The sequence below is a fragment of the Leptodactylus fuscus genome, chromosome 11, assembly GCF_031893055.1.
Source record: "Leptodactylus fuscus isolate aLepFus1 chromosome 11, aLepFus1.hap2, whole genome shotgun sequence".
Lineage (NCBI taxonomy): Eukaryota > Metazoa > Chordata > Amphibia > Anura > Leptodactylidae > Leptodactylus > Leptodactylus fuscus.
Genome location: NC_134275.1, coordinates 65,625,946 through 65,650,564, shown reverse-complemented (window position 1 = coordinate 65,650,564; position 24,619 = coordinate 65,625,946). Strand labels below are relative to the sequence as shown.

General features: G+C 46.4%; 1 protein-coding gene across 1 annotated transcript; it reads right to left on the bottom strand.

Moving 5' to 3' along the window:
- Positions 1 to 18,916: 18,916 nt before the first annotated feature.
- On the bottom strand, positions 18,917 to 24,271 carry LOC142185490 (uncharacterized). Its single transcript, XM_075260921.1, has 3 exons — positions 24,029 to 24,271; positions 23,341 to 23,698; positions 18,917 to 19,908 (listed from the first exon to the last, which is right to left on the bottom strand). Exons 1-3 carry the CDS (start codon positions 24,269 to 24,271, stop codon positions 19,310 to 19,312), a joined length of 1,200 nt encoding a protein of 399 aa, XP_075117022.1. The 3' UTR covers positions 18,917 to 19,309.
- Between the last annotated feature and the right edge of the window lie 348 nt (positions 24,272 to 24,619).

Below are 24,619 nucleotides of genomic sequence, written 5' to 3'. Positions count from 1 at the left end.
AGTAAAAATTGTGGGTGCACGTAACCCCAATATATTCTTTGAATTCCCAGTCAGAAACTGGCACTATATGGCAGTAGCAAGAAATGAGGGTATTTGTATTCCCAATATACTCTTTGAATTCCCAGTCAGACAATGGCACTGTATACCAGTAGTAAAAATTGTGGGTGCACGTAACCCCAATATATTCTTTGAATTACCAGTCAGAAACTGGCACTATATGGCAGTAGCAAGAAATGAGGGTATTTATAACCCCAATATATTCTTTGAATTCCCAGTCAGACAATGGCACTGTATACCAGTAGTAAAAATTGTGGGTGCACGTAACCCCAATATATTCTTTGAATTCCCAGTCAGAAACTGGCACTATATGGCAGTAGCAAGAAATGAGGGTATTTGTATTCCCAATATACTCTTTGAATTCCCAGTCAGACAATGGCACTGTATACCAGTAGTAAAAATTGTGGGTGCACGTAACCCCAATATATTCTTTGAATTCCCAGTCAGACACTGGCACTATATGGCAGTAGCAAGAAATGAGGGTATTTGTATTCCCAATATATTCTTTGAATTCCCAGTCAGACAATGGCACTGTATACCAGTAGTAAAAATTGTGGGTGCACGTAACCCCAATATATTCTTTGAATTACCAGTCAGAAACTGGCACTATATGGCAGTAGCAAGAAATGAGGGTATTTATAACCCCAATATATTCTTTGAATTCCCAGTCAGACAATGGCACTGTATACCAGTAGTAAAAATTGTGGGTGCACGTAACCCCAATATATTCTTTGAATTCCCAGTCAGAAACTGGCACTATATGGCAGTAGCAAGAAATGAGGGTATTTATAACCCCAATATATTCTTTGAATTCCCAGTCAGACAATGGCACTGTATACCAGTAGTAAAAATTGTGGGTGCACGTAACCCCAATATATTCTTTGAATTCCCAGTCAGAAACTGGCACTATATGGCAGTAGCAAGAAATGAGGGTATTTGTATTCCCAATATACTCTTTGAATTCCCAGTCAGACAATGGCACTGTATACCAGTAGTAAAAATTGTGGGTGCACGTAACCCCAATATATTCTTTGAATTCCCAGTCAGAAACTGGCACTATATGGCAGTAGCAAGAAATGAGGGTATTTGTATTCCCAATATACTCTTTGAATTCCCAGTCAGACAATGGCACTGTATACCAGTAGTAAAAATTGTGGGTGCACGTAACCCCAATATATTCTTTGAATTCCCAGTCAGACACTGGCACTATATGGCAGTAGCAAGAAATGAGGGTATTTGTATTCCCAATATACTCTTTGAATTCCCAGTCAGACAATGGCACTGTATACCAGTAGTAAAAATTGTGGGTGCACGTAACCCCAATATATTCTTTGAATTACCAGTCAGAAACTGGCACTATATGGCAGTAGCAAGAAATGAGGGTATTTATAACCCCAATATATTCTTTGAATTCCCAGTCAGACAATGGCACTGTATACCAGTAGTAAAAATTGTGGGTGCACGTAACCCCAATATATTCTTTGAATTCCCAGTCAGAAACTGGCACTATATGGCAGTAGCAAGAAATGAGGGTATTTGTATTCCCAATATACTCTTTGAATTCCCAGTCAGACAATGGCACTGTATACCAGTAGTAAAAATTGTGGGTGTATATAGCCCCAATTCTATTGCTAGGGGACTTGCAGGGTATTTCTGGGGTGAAGGTGGGGGGGCACACCGTTGGAACGGGTATCGGGGTATATATCGGGTATACGGGAATACACTGACAGTGTATTCCATTCAGGATCCTGGGAAAGCTGGGTTGCGGCGATTGAGCCCGTCAGTGCCACGTTACACTGACAAGCTTCTCCCTGGAATTTAGCTCTTACAAGAGCTGTTGGTTGTCTTCTCCTTCCTATCCTAGCCTGTCCCTGCCTACCCAGAATCTAAGCCCTAGCTAGCTGGACGGAAACCTCCGTCCTCGGTGAATTGCAAGCTCAGAATGACGCGAAGCTGGGCGTCGCTGTTCTTTTAAATTAGAGGTCACATGTTTTCGGCAGCCAATGGGTTTTGCCTACTTTTTTCAACGTCACCGGTGTCGTAGTTCCTGTCCCACCTACCCAGCGCTGTTATTGGAGCAAAAAAGGCGCCAGGGAAGGTGGGAGGGGAATCGAGTAATGGCGCACTTTACCACGCGGTGTTCGATTCGATTCGAACATGCCGAACAGCCTAATATCCGATCGAACATGAGTTCGATAGAACACTGTTCGCTCATCTCTAATTGTAACAATAAGGTATTTGTTATACCTTTTGTATATATATATATATATATATATATATATATATATATTTGTTGCCTGGTTTGCTAATACTGATGACTCACTCATATGGTTGCATTGTAATACTGTATACTTGTATTATGTTACTGTCACTTTAATTGCTATTGCTGAGTCTTCGCAACAGTTCTTGCTCCGCTATGTCCTGGGAATGAGGAGGTGCAATGATTCCCCCACAGGCAGAACTGTGCTGTGCCTAGAAGTTGTGCTCAGAGCAGTGTCTTTTGTGCCCTTCCTAAAGAAGGATAATACTGTATACCCTACTTAGTCCCTGAATAGTCCTATCTCTGCAGCTACAGCAATGAATAAAGTAAAGACTAGATAATTTAATAATAGATCTAATGTAACAAAGACAATACACCAATGTATTAATAATACATAACATAATGAATTTGCACCCAGATACATGAGTTCTTAGAAACATAAAATGCATACTCCAAGAGGGGCAGGATATGCTAAACTGAAATAATCCATAATACTGAATGGTACTTGTGAGTCAAAAATGCTCTTGATATCCTTGAACTAACATATATAGTGCACAGTATAATAACTGAGGTAGTATAAGTGTCCTTGGACATCACGGCATAGGAGATGAAGCCAAATGGGAGAGAAGGACCATTGATAACTGCTAGTCAGAAGACTATGCAAATTGAGGTGCGAAAGAGGGAAAGTGAAGTAGGTGCAAATGTGCCTTAAAGGGGTTAATTTTTTTTTTCTCAAACAGCACTGGGGGCATCCCCAATACTGCCAGAGAACTCTCTCCAACGACGCCTCCATCTTCAACAGCAACCGCCTCTTCTGTCGCCTTCTTCCGTCGGGGTCACACTCTGACGCCTTCGCAGTTGGCTCTTCCATTGAGACACAAGCAGAGCTGAGGGCGCATGCCGGCCGGCGGCCATTGTTTGGAGGTCGCTCTTGTGTACATGCACAGTACAGGAGCGTACTGTGTATGCGCGCAAGAACGGAGTGTGACCCCAGCCAGATGAAGACAACAAAAGAGGAGGTTGCTGTTGAAGATGGAGACGTCGCTGGAGAGAGTTCTCTGGCAGCATTGGGGACACCCCCAGTGCTGCATGAGAACTCATTTGCATACCGAACGCTGGGCGGAGACGACTTCTAAAGGTAAGAGACGAATAGCCTTTCTAAAGGCTATTCCTACATGTTAAGGAAAAAAAAAAAAAAAGATTTTTAATGGTAGAATCCCTTTAAATTAGAAAATCCCATCCCATTATCTCCTCCATATGGACAACACATGATAGAAACACAGTCTAATTTAAATAGAGAGAGTAATCCAGAGAGTAATCCAGAGAGTTTCAGTGAGTACCAATCCTAGATGCTTGGCCGTAGCTACTAACCAGTGACCCAAGAGGCCAGTATGCTATAAACCAATTCTGTGCATTTAGGATAAAATTGGAAGTTACTAGTTCAGATTTTTTTTGATAATAACCCAAAGATTTTCATGCCCTGAACCTTGCTGATGGAGGTCATGGTGGTTACCTTTATCTATGGGGCCACTATATACACCTGCCAAGGTAGTATTGGTGGATTTACTCTCTCAATTACCAACTTAGTGAAATATTTGGGAATGGCAATGGTTCTGTCAGGTGCATTGGAGAAGTTACACAAGTCCATGACAATGCTGGTAAGAATATAATTAATCTCTCCACAAATATAAGGTGGTCACACCATATTTGTGCCCTTGGAAATCCTTGACCAATCCAACCTCATTGATGATATGCCATTGTGTACACTGATCACAATTTGTATATATGGAGGAATGGTCTCCATTCCCAAGAAAGTGTATTCACGGGCATAACTGTTGGGGGTGCAAAAGGTGCAGTCACACCTGGGCCCAGGAGACTTGGGGAACCCCCAAGAACTGGTGTGATTATAAAGGTTTTAGTGATTGCAGTGGACATGGGTCTATAACTCGGGGGGCCCGCAGGTCACCCTTACCACATTAAATTTCTTTAATCTCCTTTATGATTCCTTTGATGGCTGGCAGTCTCGGCATTGTAAATTTACTACCCCTGCCCTCTGGTGCACTGGAATGAGATAGATGAAGGAGATTTTAGTTACACCCCTGCCCATGCTGATATGCAGAATCCATGTGCGGGAGAGTTCTTCATTAACTTTACCTAGTGTGAACGTATCGGTAGTTGTATCACTAAACCATGATTTAGCTTCATACGCACGATAATGGGTTCATAGGTACTTCATGAATTGCTCTATCACAGGTCAGTTTATCTAACAATGTGTTGGAAATTCCAGCAAATTGCTTATTCTTCTCCTAAAAACAGAGCATTGTTAAGTTTCGAAAGGTTAGTGGCCCAAATCAGGGCGGATTATTGAGCCGTATCGCTGTTTCAATTTACGGCCCGGTCTGGTTGATGACTGTGATCTACAATTATCAGTTTTATGAGACAGAATATTTGATTTTCTACAGCCCAGGACTCCTAAATACTTGCCATTTATTATCTCATCCGCACACTATTGTGGGAATGACACACAGGGTGACACCGATAATGACATGGATAAGAACGCCACTGCTCCTAATTCTGCTATTATACCACGTATTCCTCCTGCCTGCTACCCGATCTCTGTTATTAAAGCACGGCCCTGACAAGAGTTAAATATTTCACAGTAAATTTCCCACTGTTAGATAATAGGAATTTGCAATTATATAGCATTAAATGCAATTGTAAATGGAACATTTAGTATTAATTGTTTCAACCTTAGAGCTTTCCTCCTTTTTAATTTACTATGCCAGTGTAGCACAAAATACCAGCTGGCGTGTCTACAATATGTTCATGACCGTACTGTATGTCTGGCAGGAAATATGGAATTCTTTACAGAGAACCCAATAATAATAACACCTATATTTTCCATATGGTGCTTTTTTTTTTTTAGAACCGCATTGTTCTATCCCTTTGTCATTCCTCCTGGAAATGTAAGAATAATGGATAACTGGGTATTACCATTCCTCTTACTGAAGATGAACTTTCGCCACCTCCAGTTCTTTGCATCATTTAATAGCTGCATCTGATTCTGGCACAGTTGGAATTTTTTCTCTAGCCCCCACCATTCCCGAGCAATCAATGTTTTTAGTTATGGTGCCTGATATACTACTTTGTACTGCCAGGGGGACGGTGTCAGGTAGGAGCAGACAAGGGGTGTGATTCTGATCTCTAAAACAGGCTACCTCTGATTGGAGCTCTGAATCACGTCCCCCTGCCTGACACCACCCACTTGATATTACAGAGCCTAAATAGCACATCAGACACTAAAACTAACTGCCCTTGTTACTCAGGAATGGTGGGGGGTAGAGAGAAAATTCCAACTGTACCTATTAAAGGGAGTTTATCATTGGCTAGATCATTTTTTAAATTAGGACAACTTTACATAGCCTTTAGAAAGGTTATTCTAGGCATCAGTGGCGTAACTAGAAATGGCAGGGCCTCGTGGCAAACTTTTGACATGGCCCCCCTGACCGACACTGACGCCGAAGACCTCAACCGACTCCCACCTACGCATTCCTGCGCACTCTATTATGCCCCATAGTGGCCCCTGCACACACTATTATGTCCCTCAGTGGCCCCTCCACACAGCATTATTCCCCATAGTGGCCCCTGCACACAGTATTGCACCCCATAGTGGCCCCTGCGCACAGTATTATGTCCTTCAGTGGCCCCTCCACACAGTATTATTCCCCATAGTGGCCCCTGCACACAGTATTGCACCCCATAGTGGCCCCTGCGCACAGTATTATGCCCCACTGTGGACACTCATAAACAATTATTATACTCTGGGGTCTGAAAATACCCCAGAGTATAATAATCGGAGACCCGGGGGGAGAAAAACATAAAAAAAACTCTGTTACTCACCTATCTCCCGGCTCCTACGCTGTCGGCCTTTGAAGTAGTCGATCGTCAATGACGCCAGACGACTAGGCCGAAGCTTGCCCAGATCGTGGAGAGGTAAGTAACAGTGTTTTTTAACCCCTTAGCGACCCTTGACGTAACTGTACGTCATGGGTCGCATGGGGATGTATGGAGCGAGCTCACACGCTGAGCGAGCTCCATACACGGCAGATGCCGGCTGTATAATACAGCCAGGACCTGCCAATAACAGCAGCGGTCGGTGCCCGAGCCGATCGCTGCTGTTAACCCTTTACACACTGCGGTCAAACGCGACCGCAGCGTGTAAACAGCGCAGGCGGCATGGGCGCCGCCATGTTTCCCCGATCGCCACCCTCCTGAACGTCACATGAGGGCGGTGATCGGTTGCTATGACAGCCGGAAGCCTATTGAAGGCTTCCAGGCTTGTCTCTGCACGAGATCTATTAGACGATGCCAGAGGCCAGAGGCATCGTCTAATAGAAGTGCTGCGATTTTCCTATTCACTGCAATACTGTAGTATTACAGTGAATAGTATGAGCGATCAGACCCCCTAGGTTTCAAGGTACCTAAGGGGTCTGATCATAAATGTAACAGAAGAAAAAAAAAAGTTTTTAAAAGTATTAAAAAAATAAAAAAAATATAAAAGTTCAAATCACCCCCCTTTCCCTAGATTAGCTATAAAAGTAATTAAAGAACATTAAACATAAACATATTAGGTATCCCTGCGCTCCAAAATGCCTGAACTATTAGAATATTAAAACATTTATCCCGTACTGCGAACGGCGTAGCGGCAAAAAAAATAAAAACAGCCAAAAAGCGTTTTTTTCAACACTTTGCCTCTTATAAAAAATTGAATAAAAAGTGATCAAACCATCAGATCTTTCCCCAAATGGTATCAATAGAAACGTCATCTTGTCCCGCATAAAAAGACATCACAACCAGCTCCATACATGGAAATATGAAAAAGTTACAGGTGTTAGAACATGATGACACAATTTTTTTTTTCTATTTTGCAAAGTTTATCATTTTTTTTAAAAGTATCAAAACATTTCAAATACTATATAAATTTGGTATCACCGCGTTCGTACTGACACGTAGAACACAGGTAACATGTCATTTGTACCAAACAGTGAACGCTGTAAAAATTAAACCCATAAGAAAATGGCGCAAATGCATTTTTTCTCCAATTGCACCTCATTCTGAATTTTTTTCCAGCTTCCCAGTACATTGCACAGCATATTGAATGGTGCCATTACAAAGTACAATTTGTCCCGCAAACAATAAGCCATCATGTGACTCTGCGAACTGAAAAATGAAAAAGTTATGGCTCTTGAAATGTGAGGAGGGAAAAACGAAAATGCGAAACCAAAAAATGGCCTGGTCCTTAAGGGGTTAACAGTGTAACAGTGTTTTTTATGTTTCTTACCTCTCCCAGGCCCGAGTATAATGATATCAGCGGTAGCGGCTGTCACTGGGCCCCTAATGTCCCGAGCCCTGTGACAGTCGCCTCTGCTGCTACGGCGGTAGTTACACCACTGCTAGGCATACCTTTCATTCATTGATCCTCATAGCTGTTGTTTAATTAACCCGTTTTTCTTAATGTGTAAATTACTCTTCACGGAGCACCGGAAGCCTTATCCCTGTTCCCCGAGCACCGCAGCGTGTTGTTGGACTTTCAATGAGGACAAAGCATTTATAATGACTATAGAATGTATGCTAATGTCCTGGTGACCGATCTGTCCATACATAGACTATGTTACCAAGTTAGAAGATAACTCCATCAGACTACATCGGGTTTGTTCGTAGTCTGCAACCATAGAGACGCACTGCGTTCGAAGTATAGATGCAAAATAGTAGGATTTTTCCGAGACTACTTCTAAACTTAATCCTTTTTAACTTTTCAGAACCATATAACAATAAAGAACATTTCAAAATTGCAGATAACCTTAAAAAAATACCTATCTCTATGGACTCCGAAAGAAAATAGATTTCGCAGGATTAAGAGGGATATAATATAGCTGTATGAAAAGATGGATTTCTCAGTTTTAACAGTCTCTAAAAATCACTTTACGTTGTAAGTAATAGACGGATAATAGTGCATTGGACAGTGTCATTAAAATCTTTGGTAGTTGTGTTTGGTTGCTGCAAAGAAGAGTAACAGTGGGGGGCGCCGGGCGGGGGGGGAAAGTTTTCTGCTTCCTTCCATCTCTAACTGGCCGCTGAATTATTTTACAAATATCATTAGCAGGCAGGGCTGCTGTGAGTATTATATTATAGCGCTGTGGTTTGCATGTGTGCGGAATATCATTCTCACATTGTGTTAGCCAAGCCGGATAGAATCCTAACACCTTCGGAAGAGCCAACGACCTGTGGCCCTGAGCCACTACATGTGCCGCCAGGAAGGGGACTGAGGGCGACCAAGCCAAATCCGCACAATAATAACGTAGCTGGGCGTGTCAGATACAACAAAGCTGTGGGGATAGCTAAAGGCAGGGCCGGCAGGCATTTTGTTCGAAGGTTTTGGGTGCTGTAAGGCTGGGTTCACAGGGTTTTTTTTGGCCCAGATTTGGACGCGGAGGCCGTCTCAGAATCCGGTCCAAAAAATGGCTAGCCGGAACCGGATGCCGGTACAGTGCACCAGCATCCATTTGTGGCTTTCTGCTCTGGATTAAGCCCAAATGAATGGGCCTAGTCGGGAGGGAGTGTTCGTGCTGCGGACGCAGGGCTTCGTCAAGTCACACTGGTTTGGCCAGGAAATTTATATATAGGGCTAGCGTCATAATAGGTGATAATAGATCTTGCAACGACACAGCAATTCTTAGGATGCTTGTACATTTACTGTTGTATCCTGATTCCATTGGAATCAAAGAAAAAGTAAAAGGGCAGAGGCACTTGGGGCTAATAATGTCCTACTATTTTTTCACTATATTTGGAGTGCTATCTGTGTTGTTTTTTTTTAAGGCCTCATTCACATCTGCATTTGGGTTTCCGTTTGGAGAGTCTGCTTGGGGATCTCCCCCCCAACAGAAACCTATATGCATTAAAAAGCAGTTACTGGGGCCCACACGGTGGCTCAGTGGTTAGCACTGCAGCCTTGCAGCACTGGAGTTCAAATCCCGCCAAGGGCAAAAAAAAACATCTGCAAGGAGTTTGTATGTTCTCCCCGTGTTTGCATGGATTTCCATCCCATATTCCAAAGACATACTGATAGGGAAAAATGTACATTGTGAGCTCTATGTGGGGCTCACAATCTACAGTAAAAAAGCGGTTACCTGGGAAACTCGCAGACCCCATAGACTATAATCGGTTCCGTGTGGTTTCCGCGGAGAGAAAACCTATACCTTGTAGATAGTGGGTTTGGATTTTCCCTCTTTGGTTTTTGTATTATTTAAAGGGACCTGTATGTTTTAACCAAATTATTAAATGTTAAGTTTTCTACAGTAGTTTACATCAGTGGTTTTTAGCATGTTTGGAATTTTTGCTGCAATTGGCGAATACTTCCAAGTGTGAATTGTGGAATTGCCCCATCGCTCAATATTTTGCTGAAAGTAGACGTAAGACCTTTATTTGCTGTTACACACCATGTATCAGCCAATGCCTGTGTCTTTGTTCAATTCTCATTTACTGATACTTTTAATTTCTAAGCTAAACAAATGAAAGAAATCTTGGGGAAGTTTTGGAATGTTCTTGTATTTGACTCAGCTCTGAAGTTTTACCTATCTACACATAGAAGGGCTTGGGCCATACCCATGAATACCTCACTATTACCTATTGGCATTTACTAAATGGAATAGGAATAAGTGGGATCATTCAACCTGGTGATACAGATTAGCTCAGTGGTCACGGGTAAACAGTTTGCAGTTAAAAGCCATGTTCACTGTATGTCCTTGTTTGTCATACCCATGAATCAATGTGAAAGTAACCTACAAGACATAGGTCAGAGCACAAATAACTTACACATACATAAGAACAAACACAGGTAGAATATATATAATACAACCCTGAAGCATTGTTTTACTTGTCACATTGTAACAGCCCAAGTCACTCTTGGATTATTTGTCAAAAAGTTCCAGTGACATCCAGAAATAGATATTGCATGCTGGTAAACTGCGAACCCTATTGGATACATAAGCTACATACTATGGAACCGTTTGGACTTACAAAATGATTGAGAAAACATACAAATAAGTATAATATTTTTTTCATAATAGTTGATTAAGTGAATCAACATTTACCCTTACCCACACCTAATGTGTATATGTATATATACTACCCATGTGGGGTATACCTGTATACACTGTGAGAAGGTGACAGGCAGAGTACAGGAGTCCTGATATATCTCTCCCAGAGTTCTGGCCTATGTGTGGTCCAGGGTGGGTCAGGAATAGACCTCAGCCCCAGTTGTGGGTCCTGAGATCATTACTGGGCCATAAAAGGCTGTAGAGCCTGCACTTCAGGGCAGATTCTGAGAGCGAGAGGGAGTGCCTGGGTCTGTTCTGGCAGTCTGGTGAGACTGTATTGTGGTCTTTTTTGTTGATTCATGTGGCCAGTAGTAAGCCACCCATACAGTTAGCATTTATTGTCTAGTTAGTGCTCAGACGAGCAGGGCTTTGTTTTACATGCTTTTGCCTGAAGTTAAGGCTGTATTTTATTTTGTTCCTTGTGTGCCTGAAATGAAAGTTTATTTATTTTTATGTTTTTTGTTTTTTTCTAAATAAACCTGTTTGCTACAAGATTTTGTGTCCCTGTCTCTGACTGGTTGGGTCCGTACCATTGCTGCTACCGAGCTACCTATCACAGAACACCTAGCCGGAAGAAGGAAGTGGACCACTCTCAAAACACATGGATTAGTGTTTTTACTGTTTGTTTCTTAACAACATATGATTGTTATTTTTGGATCTACAGCATTCCCCATTGCCTCCTTTTCTGATCCATGAACTACACTGGCTCCTCATTAATGATGATACAGCAACTGCACGAAGTACTCTTCACCAGAACATTCCTTGTGCAAGAGCAAGAAAGGAATATTGGGATTCCAGGGGTTAATGGAGGAATATGTTTATTGAGACTGTATCTATATATAGTGTAAATATATGAATATGTATAAGTATGAGATAGATTAAGAAAGTGCCAGATATATGGCGTTGACTGTCAGCTGTAGCGTTTTATCGGATCACTTGTCACTGTGGATTAATACCCATCACAGAGGGCACATCGCTGTTTATGTCACCCTGACTGATGCCATCTGTTTCCACACAACATCAATAAAGGGAACATTTCATTCAAGGTGTCACTTAAAACAAAAACTGCGTCCCCGTGATGTGTGTCAATGTGTTCATCAAGGTGGGGAGAAAACCTGATAATTCCACCTTCCATCGGTCAATGCTTATATACTGCGTGTAGTTACCCTAGAGGTAGAGCATGCACCGATCTAGGAGACATAGCATATAGAAGCAGAGTAAAAATATATTTTGGATTGGTAGCAATACAGACATAGAGGGGAATTTATTTTCTGCTCCAAATATGCACCTCCAGCCCCAATCCATTGGACAAACCATCGCCAGATTTGGCTTCAGGTACCATCTTTATGCTGATGACACCCAATTATACACATCTTCCCGTGACATCACCCCTGCACTCATACAGAACACCAGTGACTGTCTCTCTGCTGTCTCTAATATCATGTCCTCGCTCTATCTGAAACTAAATCTCTCTAAGACTGAACTACTACTGTTTCCACCATCCAACAGATCTGTCCCTGATATATCCATTGCAGTCTCAGGCCTTACTATAACTCCTAGGCAGCATGCCCGCTGCCTCGGGGTCATATTTGACGCAGACCTTTCCTTCACCCCTCATATTGAATCACTCGCACGTTCATGTCACCTCCACCTCAAAAACATCTCCAGAATACGCCCTTTCCTTACCAGAGATACACTAAAGACACTTATTGTCTCTCTGATTCATTCTCGCCTTGACTACTGTAACTCCTTACTAATCGGTCTTCCCCTCACTAAACTCTCCCCTCTACAATCTATTCTGAATGCAGCGGCCAGGCTCATCTATCAGGCTAGACGCTACAGCGATGCCTCTGGTCTGTGCCAGTCACTACATTGGCTGCCTATTCATTATAGAATAAAATATAAAGTTCTCCCCCTCCTCCACAAGGCTCTCCATAATGCCGCACCTCCATACATTTCCTCCCTCATCTCTGTCTACCCGTGTTCTCCGCTCACTCAATGATCTAACACTTACATCCTCTATTATCAGAACCTCCCAAGCTCGTATACAAGACTTCTCCCGAGCTGCACCACTTCTCTGGAATGCTCTACCCCGGACAATAAGATTAACTCCCAACTTCTACAGTTTCAAACGCAAACTAAAGACGCATCTGTTCAGACAAGCCTATCGCAATTCCTAATGCACAAAATTGTCTGAACACTGTATAAGTAATGCCGCCCCTGCTACCTCTTGTGTCACCCCCTCTACCTCATAGATTGTAAGCTCTTTTGAGCAGGGCCCTCAGTCCCATTGTGTGAAATGACGTTCTTTGTTATGTATGTCTGTATCTGAACCCTATAAATTGTACAGCGCTGCGGAATATGTTGGCGCTATATAAATAAAATGTATTATTATTATAATCCACGCCTTGTCCACCACATTCTGTAAATGTGGACATTACGCAGCAGGGATAAGGGTGGGCAGAGGTGGGGACGCCTTGATTCAACTCATTAGTTATAACTCATGCCAATTTCCTCTGAACGATCTCACCCCTTCATAAATTTCTTGGTCCCTACACTCAGTTTTTCTGGTTAAAGTAATTTCATCTCACTTCCAGTATTTCTTCCCCCTCCTCCCTCTTGCTAAACCTCGGGGCAAATCTCACAACACTTATAACAGATCAGATAATATGCAGATGCTTGTACAGAATGGACTCAGTGTTATCTGTGTGTTTACATTGAGAGATAACAGACCGGAAACTGCAATTACCTGAACGGATTGTCCTGCAGGCAAGTGCAGTGGGTGACATCACTTGTCCTATAGGTCTCTGAGTATAGCAACACTGTGTAAACAATGGGAGGAATAAGGTCACATAGCAGGAGAACAAAGTAGCATATCTAAAGCGATGTATTTAGGAAAAGTCTTCGATTTACATAAGCTACCAGTACAGATAGGATCCTTGACATGGGACAACCCCTTTGAAACTGGCCTAACATACAGCAGTCTCAACAAATTTTCCCCATAGTGTTGATACATCACAAACATAAATAGTATTACTATGCTGCACACATATATACTGTTATGCCTACTTTCAATTGGTTTCAGTCTGACCTGTATAAATCCATATGCAGTAAGCTCCTTCTAGACCTGGGTGTATGTAACCAGAATCTCAATTTTTAAGTTATAATAACTTAAGAACTTAAAGTTGAATGTGTTGCCAGAAAATTATATATACATATATACATATTTTTAAAGAAATTTAGATTTTTTTTAAAACATTTCCCATGTCATTATCTAGTACTAAATTCAATACTGTAATTTCCACTCTGTCTACTAAACCTAATAACAATAGGCTGTTTGCTGATTCTGTAGGGATTTTCTTTTCTGCAGTCACCTCATTTACATCACAAACAATTACAATAGTAGATAATACCTTTATAAATAACACAAATCCATAATTGCATCCAATGGTGATATCACATACAGTCCTATGAAAAAGTTTGGGCACACCTATTAATCTTAATCATTTTTAGTTCTAAATATTTTGGTGTTTGCAGCAGCCATGTCAGTTTGATATATCTAATAACTGATGGACACAGTAATATTTCAGGATTGAAATGAAGTTTATTGTACTAACAGAAAATGTGCAATATGCATTAAACCAAAATTTGACCGGTGCAAAAGTATGGGCACCTCAACAGAAAAGTGACATTAATATTTAGTAGATCCTCCTTTTGCAAAGATAACAGCCTCTAGTCGCTTCCTGTAGCTTTTAATCAGTCCCTGGATCCTGGATGAAGGGATTTTGGACCATTCCTCTTTGCAAAACAATTCAAGTTCAGTTAAGTTTGATGGCGGCCGAGCATGGACAGCCCGCTTCAGATCATCCCACAGATGTTCAATGATATTCAGGTCTGGGGACTGGGATGGCCATTCCAGAACATTGTAATTGTTCCTCTGCATGAATGCCTGAGTCGATTTGGAGCGGTGTTTCGGATCATTGTCTTGCTGAAATATCCATCCCCGGCGTAACATCAACTTCGTCACTGATTCTTGAACATTATTCTCAAGAATCTGCTGATACTGAGTGGAATCCATGCGACCCTCAACTTTAACAAGATTCCCGATGCCGGCATTGGCTACACAGCCCCAAAGCATGATGGAACCTCCACCAAATTTTACAGTGGGTAGCAAGTGTTTTTCTTGGAATGCTGTTTTTTTTGGACGTCATGCATAACGCCTTTTTGTATGACCAAACAACTTAATCTTTGTTTCATCAGTCCACAGGACCTTCTTCCAAAATGAAGCTAGCTTGTCCAAATGTGCTTTTGCATACCTCAGGCGACTCTGTTTGTGGCGTGCTTGCAGAAACGGCTTCTTTCTCATCACTCTCCCATACAGCTTCTCCTTGTGCAAAGTGCGCTGTATAGTTGACCGATGCACAGTGACACCATCTGCAGCAAGATGATGCTGCAGCTCTTTGGAGGTGGTCTGTGGATTGTCCTTGACTGTTCTCACCATTCTTCTTCTCTGCCTTTCTGATATTTTTCTTGGCCTGCCACTTCTGGGCTTAACAAGAACTGTCCCTGTGCTCTTCCATTTCCTTACTATGTTCCTCACAGTGGAAACTGACAGGTTAAATCTCTGAGACAACTTTTTGTATCCTTCCCCTGAACAACTATGTTGAGCAATCTTTGTTTTCAGATCATATGAGAGCAGGCTGTCCATGCTCGGTGACCATCAAACTTATCTGAACTTGAATTGTTTTGCAAAGAGGAATGGTCCAAAATCCCTTCATCCAGGATCCAGGAACTGATTAAAAGCTACAGGAAGCGACTAGAGGCTGTTATCTCTGTAAAAGGAGGATCTACTAAATATTAATGTCACTTTTCTGTTGAGGTGCCTATACTTTTGCACCGGTCAAATTTTGGTTTAATGCATATTGTGCATTTTCTGTTAGTACAATAAACCTCATTTCAATCCTGAAATATTACTGTGTCCATCAGTTATTAGATATATCAAACTGAAATGGCTGTTGCAAACACCAAAATATTTAGAACTAAAAATGATTAAGATAAATAGGGGTGCCCAAACTTTTTCATAGGACTGTAGGTACATAGCTACTCTGCATTCCTGCACAGAGCATATCTAGAAAACTTTCCCATAGACCTCAATGAGTCGAACCAAACTAATGCTGTCTACGACTATGCTGTACAGCATTTAACTAAATGCTGTTAACACAGCTGAAGATGCTCAGGCAAGATGGCCGCCCCCATTCTAAGCGTTTAGATATCATCTATAAATTTTTTGACAAATGCAGCGTGACTTATTACATACCAGTTTGGATATTATGTATTAACCTCTGTATATGGTGCAGACATGGATGCCTATATTGTCTGGTATCTGTAATACTCTACGTAATATTCCTGTCTACGTGAGCCATGAAGCAATGGTGTAAGTGTACGCCACAGCCGAATACGCAGCACAAGGTTTAGCTGCAAAGAGGAACAGTGTCTGCAGGTGCCTGCCATTCTGTATTGATTTATGTCTTGGGTTGCTTCGTAGCTTCTGGGGATAATAATGGCATGCTCAGAGAGCACAGGTAACGTGTCTGACTGCTGCAAAACAATACATACTTATATGGAATAGGCACCACTTTGCAATGACATCTAAAAATACACCAGTCTACAGGACTGAGAAGTCAACAAAAATCCTAATATTACCTTCATGGCAGATGATTTAAAGAGATCGTCTCCGGGGGCGTGGCTAGCCGGCAAGGAGAGAGGACGCGTCTGCTGGAGCTCCCGGCATCTGCGACCTTCTCCCTTCGGCATCCGATCCTTACTCACCTGATTCAGGTCGGTGGCACCCGGCGGTATATCCTCGGACCCTGGCGGAACGTATTGGGCTGTCTTCTCCTGCTCCCCCGGGACCTGGTGGCTTCTGAGGCTTTGCGGCCTACTCAGCGGCCTACTCACCGGTCTGTCCTGCTGCGCCTTCTCCACTTCCGGCTCCCTCCTGTGGATAGCGGCGGCTGGCTCCCGTCCATCTCCCCTGTACTGCTGCTGCGGCTGGTGTGTGAAGGTGAGCGGGGTTTCTCCTGGCCCCCTGCACGCTGTCTCCAGTGTCCTGCGTCTGCTCCTGGCCTGTGGGGAGCCTGTGGTACGTCCTGTATGCTCCTGCATTGGATCTGGCGGTAACGGCGGCCATTTTGTGACGCACTCGTGTTCTACAGCCTCAGGGGGGGTTGAGAGAGTGTTGAGCCCCTACACTACCATCAGGGGGGATCCTCTCTCTCCCCCTGGACTTCACTGGACATTGCCTGGTCATTGCCTCCTGCCTCCCTGTTTGAGTGATTTTACTTTCAGTGAGTGCTGAGCCCCTACACCACCATCAGGGGGGGCTCCTCACCTTCCACCTGGACTGGACTTTATATATTACTTGGCCTGCTCCCTGCCTATTCTGGTTGGGCCCTTTGTGAGTGCAGAGCCCCTACTCCACCACCAGGGGGGGCTCCTCACATTGGGCTCCCGTGGAACTACAATTGCCTGGGTGTCCCTACTGCAGGCCACTTGTTTTACCATGCTCGATTAAATCGATCACAGTGTCACCACTAGCGGCTCTCAGCTGATTGTTAGGCTTCTTGTTATATGGCCCCCACAGCCCTGTTGGAATTTGCTGCTGTCTGACCTCCTGCACTGCTCCATGAACTTTGCTCCTGCCGCATAGAGCTACCCTGCTGCGCTACTAGCTTCAGCTGCATCTCTGACCTTCCCTGCTGCTTTTATTATGCCTCGGAAGAAACCGTCCTCCTCCAAAACCCCTAGGAAACTTTCTGACTTCTTCTCGAGCACCATGTCGCACTCTTTGCCTTCCTCACCAACAGGTTCCCGCTCCCCAGCGAAATCGCCTCCACGGTCTCAATTGGCGGACTCTTTACCTGGAGAGGGCTCTCTCTCAGCTGATCGTCTCCCCCTGCTGGTTGATGGCGGTAAGAGAAGTTTTGTGGTGTCTCCTCGGGGTTCTCCATCTGGCAAGGAGCCGCTGTGTAAACGGGTCGCTGATGCCCTTCCTGCCTCTGATACTCCCTCTGATTTTGTTCATTCGGACATTTCTGATTTCCCGGCTTCCTCAGACCCTGTAACGTGTGATACATTGAAAGGGATGCTTGTTTTTCTGCAGGCGGGGATTAACAAGACTGTCTCCTCTGCGGTGGGCAAACTGCGGCAGGATATCGATGCTTTGGGAGAGCGGACTGACCATCTTGAGAATAAAATGGAGGAATTTTCGACTGCTCATAATGATTTGGTTGACGCTCACAACACCCTGGAAGCGGAGGTCAGATGGCTCAAAATTAAAGCTGCTGACGCTGAGGATCGGTCTAGACGCAATAATATTAAGATCCGTGGTGTCCCCGAAGATGTGGCATCGGAGGACTTGGCGGCCTATGTCCAGCGTCTCTTTAAGAAAATTCTCCCGCAACTCACTGAACTGGAGCTCACCCTGGACCGGACTCATCGTATTCCAAAAGCGAACTCTGCTCCTGTGGATGTCCCGAGAGATGTGCTAACGAGGGTTCATTTCTTTCAAGTTAAGGACTCGATTCTTACGGAAGCCAGAAAATGTGGTACTTTACCAGTTCCGTTTGCATCCATTTCTCTGTTCCCAGATTTATCCGCAGCTACTATGCAGGCTAGGCGTGAACTGGCTCCCATTACCAAGATCCTTAGAGACCGGGGCATAAGGTATCGTTGGGGCTTTCCTACCAAGCTGCTGATTCCCCGCAATGGGGTTTTCCATTCTGTCCCTGATGTGGAGGCGGGCATGTCCCTCCTCTGTAAGTGGAAGCTTGCCCCTGCTGACTCTCTCCCTTCTGCTCCCGGATCCTCAGTGCGGCCTTCTCATCTTACTAAGGAATGGACTGTGGTGGGCGGTCGTAAGTGAATCCTTTATCCGCTCCGGCGGACTGACTCGCCTGGCCTAATGTTGATATGACTTTACTGTTTGATTTAGGTGACCTGTGTGCCTTTCTAAGACTCATTGGACCCGTATATAATTATATGAATGTAAAACCTTAAGCTTGGTGACTTACTCCTTAATACCCAAGAATGACCAAAAGCGTATCTGTGGTATAAGTGGGGTAGGCCACAGCTTTATTTGAATAATAAACCAGAAAATAAACAAACATATGTAAATGTGTGTGTCCATGCCCCTCCTCCGAGTACCTCTTCCTCTTCCTCCTGGATGCTCCGCTGCGATCCAGCGAGCATGTAGGCCAATGTTTCCTGTATCTGGGCATGGACCCTCCCGCCAGCTGTGACAACGAACCTGCAAGACATAAAAACAAAACCAGAAACCGGTCCATGACAAAAACCAGAAGGGCAGGGTGGGTGGGTGTTCCTCTCACCAGCGCTGGTAGAAGGTGAGTTTCCCGCCTACGTGCCCTCTATTATATATGGACTTACCAAAACGTCACCATATTTACCAAATATACAAAAACTCAGCCAATGAGTCAGCAGCCCTTTCCTTATTCAGTTTAGGGCTATTTCGACTCATTGGACCCGTATATAATTATATGAATGTAAAACCTTAACCTTGGTGACTTACTCCTTAATACCCAAGAATGACCAAAAGCGTATCTGTGGTATAAGTGGGGTAGGCCACAGCTTTATTTGAATAATAAACCAGAAAATAAACAAACATATGTAAATGTGTGTGTCCATGCCCCTCCTCCGAGTACCTCTTCCTCTTCCTCCTGGATGCTCCGCTGCGATCCAGCGAGCATGTAGGCCAATGTTTCCTGTATCTGGGCATGGACCCTCCCGCCATCCAAACAGGCAGTGTACCGCCTCCACCCTACACCTGCCTGTTGGCCCCCCCACCTAAAAGCACTAGCGCCCTTTCCAAACCATCCCGAATACCTGACAGAAATATATCGGTACCAATAGCGTTGAGGTGCACCCCGTCTTTCAGAAGCAACTTCTCATTTTCCCCTTCCAACTCCAAGTGGCGCACCGTCACACCCCCCAAAGACTTGACAAATTTAGAGACTCTAATGTTCAGCACTCTCCTGGCCCGTTCGATAGCGGTTAGGTCGCGAGCACCACGCCAACAAATGCGAGGCACAATCTCCGACCAGACAAGTACTACCTGGCCGAAGAAGTCATATACCCGGCGAAGGTCCTGCCTTATCATGGTGATAAGCTCCGCCAACTTGACGTGACCCAAGTCGTTTCCCCCGGCATGGACTATCACCACCGCCGGGCCGGGCGTCAAACGACTAGCCGCCACGATATCCGGCAAGACTTGCCGCCAACGGAGCCCGCGAGAGCCCCGCCAGCGAACATCCACGCCCTCCAAGCCAAAATGCCGACCGCCAGGCCGAACCTCCGCCCTCTTCTCCGCCCAATACAGGAAGGAATGCCCAATCAGCCATACAACAACCGGACCGCCATCTAGAAACAGAAGAAAACAAAGGAAGAAAAACATAGCAAAACAGGAGAGGGTGCAAAAAACAAAATACAGTCTACGTGCCCAAATCAGCACCCCATCACACTCAGCGGACGCCGAGGATCAGGGAGTCATCAGGTCGGGCCTAATATAAGACCTGAAGCAGTCGGACCTCCAGCGCCCCAAGCGCTTCACCGCCTCTTCGCCCAAACCGCACGCATCGGCCGTTGTGGCGGCCCCAATGCGAAACGAATGGGTGCCGAAGTCCCGAGGCTCCAGACCTAATTCCACTAAACAGGTTCTGAAAACCGACAAAAACTGAAAACGGGTCAGAGGCGCTCCCGCCTCATGCAGCAAGAAAACATCGCCCGTAGATCGTCGAGCAATATAACCCCTAACCAAGTCCACCGGGCAGAACTCAGACCCAGTGCGCCTGATAGTCACCCAAGTTCCCCGCCCGAAAACATCCGTTTTCGAGCGGCGAATACAAATCCTGATCTCAACGTCAGAGGCCACCACATCACCCGCACCAAGACCCCCGGGCCTAGATCTGCTGGGGCTGACTAACTCCCCCACCCGGAGGGCTGCAAAAAAGGCTAAAACAAAAGCGGCCCTCAACAAAGCCAACTCATAGCCATCCACACAAACCACAGCTAACACCCGCAACAAACGTTCCAACAAGCTCGCCGAGACCGGCCGGCGCCGATCCCCAGGACCCCTCTCTTTCTTCCACCCCTTCAAAACCTGTCTAACCGCGAAATGTTTAGTGACATCAAACCTACCAAAAAGCTTAAGCATAAAAGCAACACCCGCTACCTTTTTAGCGACAACACAATACGACAACCCCTGACTGCGCAATTTAGCTAAAAACTCCAAGGATACATCCAACAAGCCATGTACGTCCGCGGGTACAACGCCGCCAGACACGGATAGCCAAAGGACCCAGGCATTGTAGTGGCTCTTCCAGGTAGCCGCTGAAACCGATCCTCGGATAAGCTCTAGAAGCTGTTCCCTACCAGGTCCCACAAAGAAACGGGGCAACTCCATCCCTCCGGTCTCGCCGACGGATGCAGGGCACGGAAGTCCTGTAAACGTGAGCGGGACAAAGCATCAGCCATCCTATTACGCACCCCCGGAACATGACGCGCCCTGAACCAAATGTTGTATTGCAAACAAACCAAAACCAAATGTCTAAGCAGCGCCAGCACCGGGGGGGAGGAAGAGGACTGGCTGTTGATAACCTGCACTACCGATAAATTATCGCACCAAAAAATAATTCTATGGTTGGACATTCTATCGCCCCAAAGCACGACAGCGGCCACAATCGGGAATAGCTCCAGCAGGGCCAAGTTCTTAACCAACCCTGTCTCTGACCACATCAGCGGCCAGGACCCCCTACACCAATCATCCCCGAATATGGCCGCGAAGCCGTCGCCACCCGCTGCGTCCGTGAATAGGGAAAGCTCTGCATTCGACACCTCGGCCTTCTGGCAAACCGCCCGCCCGTTAAAATTGGAAAGAAAAGACAGCCAGACTCGGAGATCCTCCTTAAGAGGACGCGTCACTCTGATAAAGTGATCCGACCGTAACACGCCTTTTGTCGCCAGCGACAGCCGACGACAAAAGGCACGACCCATGGGCAAGACTCTGCAGGCAAATGTCAGAAGGCCAAGGAGACTCTGCATCTGATGCAGCGTAACTTTTTTAGCCACAAGAAAATCCCTCACCAAGCATAGGAGACGGTCAAGCTTGTCAGGCGGAAGCCTGAACACCATCTCGACCGAATCTATCTCAATACCCAGGAATGACAGCCGAGTAGAGGGGCCCTCCGTCTTCTCGGCTGAGAGGGGAACACCTAGGCGGGACATCAAAGACTGAAAAGTAGACAATAAATAAGCACAGACGCTTGAACCACCCGAGCCAACAAACAGGAAATCGTCAAGATAGTGTATCACCGATGGGATGCCCGTCTCGTATCTCAATAACCACTCTAACAAAGAACTAAACAATTCGAAATAATAACAAGAGATGGAGCAACCCATGGGCAGGCACATATCGACAAAATAGCTATCCCTAACCCTACAGCCCAACAAATGAAAACAATCCGGTTGCACTGGGAGCAAACGAAAAGCCGACTCAATGTCGGATTTAGCTAGGAGAGCACCCGGACCCGCCTGTCTTACCAACAACACAGCCTTGTCAAAGGAGGTGTACGACACTGCCGCATCCTCCTTTGAGATGCCGTCATTAACAGAGGACCCAGGAGGGTACGAGAGGTGATGTATGAGCCGGAACTTGCCCACCTCCTTCTTAGGAACCAAACCCAAAGGTGATACCCTCAAGTTCGGTAAAGGAGGGTCCGGAAAAGGGCCAGCCATCCGGCGCAAAGTCACCTCCTTCATGACCTTCTCCCAGGCCTCGTCCTCGTTATCCCTAACCGACTTTAAATTGGGTGAAAGCAACATAACAGGAGAAGGGACATGAGGGATATAAAAACCTACGGAAAATCCCTCAAGGAGCAGGCTTGCCTCCCGCCTCTTGGGATACAACGCGAGCCACCGCCCCAACAGCGGTACGTTCACTGGCGTTCTCTGCGGAGCCGGCAACACCCAGCTTGCTACCTTGCCGATTACGGCGGAAGCATCGCAATGCTGAATGTCCCCCTCCGCAGATAGAGCATTCGTGTCGGAAACGACAGGATGCATGGAAACGGCAGTGGCCCTCGTTGTAGAGCCAGCACGATCCACTTTGTCTCGGTGTGGTCGCCGCGGGCTGTTGCCCCGCACCGGCGGCACCGGACAGAAATGGCCGCTGAGGGCGTTGGGAAAGGATCAGCTGGATCCATACGTCGGTGGCCTTAGAGGCCCAACCGACTGATGGGGAAAGAGCCAGGCGGCGACGATACTCCTCATCGTATCGCCACCAAGCTGTGCCCCCGTGCAATTTATGGGCACTATAAACTGTATCCATGTAAACGAAGAGCTCAGGGCCCTTCGCCGGATAAGCCTGACAAGTGATGTAAGCCAAGGTGGCGAAGGCCTGCAGCCAATTGCCGAAAGTCTTGGCCACCTTTTGCCTACGCTCCGGTCCCTTCTCAAAACTCCGTTCCTTGTCAACGGCGATATGATCGGCCGACAACAAGGACCATATATCCACGTACTCACCCTTGACTATTTTATCACGAGTCTCCGCCGGGACATGAGTCCCCAGCGGAGCAACGCCACAAAACATCGAGTCCCTAAACATACAAGCTGAGGCTACATCTACGGCCGGGGCAGGAGCAACCCCCCCAGGTACAGCAACCACCTCTGAATCCTTCCTAGCCTTAGAACTTTCGGAGACACTTAATAACTGCCTAAGAAAAGAAGACATATCCTGTCCTGGAGCGAGTGTAGGTGTGGTGTGAGGTGCCCAAGCCGACCGGCAGGCGTACTCACCGTGTTGCGATCCCGCCTGGATCGGTAGAGGTTCAGCCGGAACAGGAGCGGTCGGAAGAGGCTGTAGCTCCTGACGTCTTGTCTGGGATGAAGAAGAGGCAGCCCTCTCCGGTCGAACAGCCGCTGGAGACCCCCGACGACTCTCCTGAAGTGTGGAGGAATGACGTGACCCGCCATGCAGCCTCCTGTCTGAACGGCTGAAGCTCCGCCTTGACCTTGAGGACGAACGGCTGCGCGGGGTACGACGTCTGTCCAGGCGTGCCCGACTGCGATGGCGTCGTCGACTGCTGCGTCTTCTGGAAGATTCTCTGTGGCGCCCACTGCTGCGGCGGTACCTGGAGTCTTCTGAAGAAGAAGACTCAGAAAAAGAGGACACATTATCACGGGACCCTGGACCCCTGGCCGACCTCCCCCAACCTTTAAACCCTTCATCGCGGCCGCGACAATGAAATACAGATGAGCCCCGATAAGCCAGAGCCGCCCGTCTATCAAAACCGCCGGTACCACCCACAGACCGACCAGCTGCAGAGGATCCCGGGGCTAAGATAACTTCCCCCACTGTGGTGACACCCGAGGCCCCGCCCCCCCCGGGGGCTGCTCCCGATACACCCGGCCCACGCCGCTCTGCTGCACTATGCCCTCCTGCTGCACTATGCCCCGTTACTGTCCCAGCAGAGGCAGCACCCACCTTAGAAGTGGAGCCTTCGCCAGCAGGATCAGAGAAAACAACAGGCCCAGGCAGGGCCTTGTCCTGCACGGAGCTCCCGGCGGTAAGCCCCGCCCCTTCCGCCCCGACACTTCCGGCCGCGTTGCCGACGTCACACGCAAGCCCCGCCCCTTCCAGTGACGCGTCCCCGAACAGGAGAGGAGAAGCTCCTCCCCCAGGCAACTCAGCAGCGGCCATTTCGGACGACCTCGTGGCGTCCGCCATGTTGGACACAGCGGAACCTATTCCCGGCTGCACAAGTGACCCACCCCCACCCGCCGAGGGCCGAACACGCTGGGGAACCCGACCCACCCGCTCACCTTGTCTGCCGGAGCCGGACGCCGACTGTCTCCCACGCGCGCGTGTATCCCTCCTCTGTCTGGAAGCGCTGGAAACGCCTCGAGCAGGCGGGCTAGGACTCAGCCGCGACGGCGGGCGAGACACCCGCTGCGGCCGCCCACTTCCACCAGACGCCGATCCCCCGGCCCCGTCGCTGCAAGTCTGCTGTAGGAGGCCTAGAAGCCAGCCAGGGCCCTGGCTAGCCACCCGATCCCTCACCATCTGCTCCAAAGA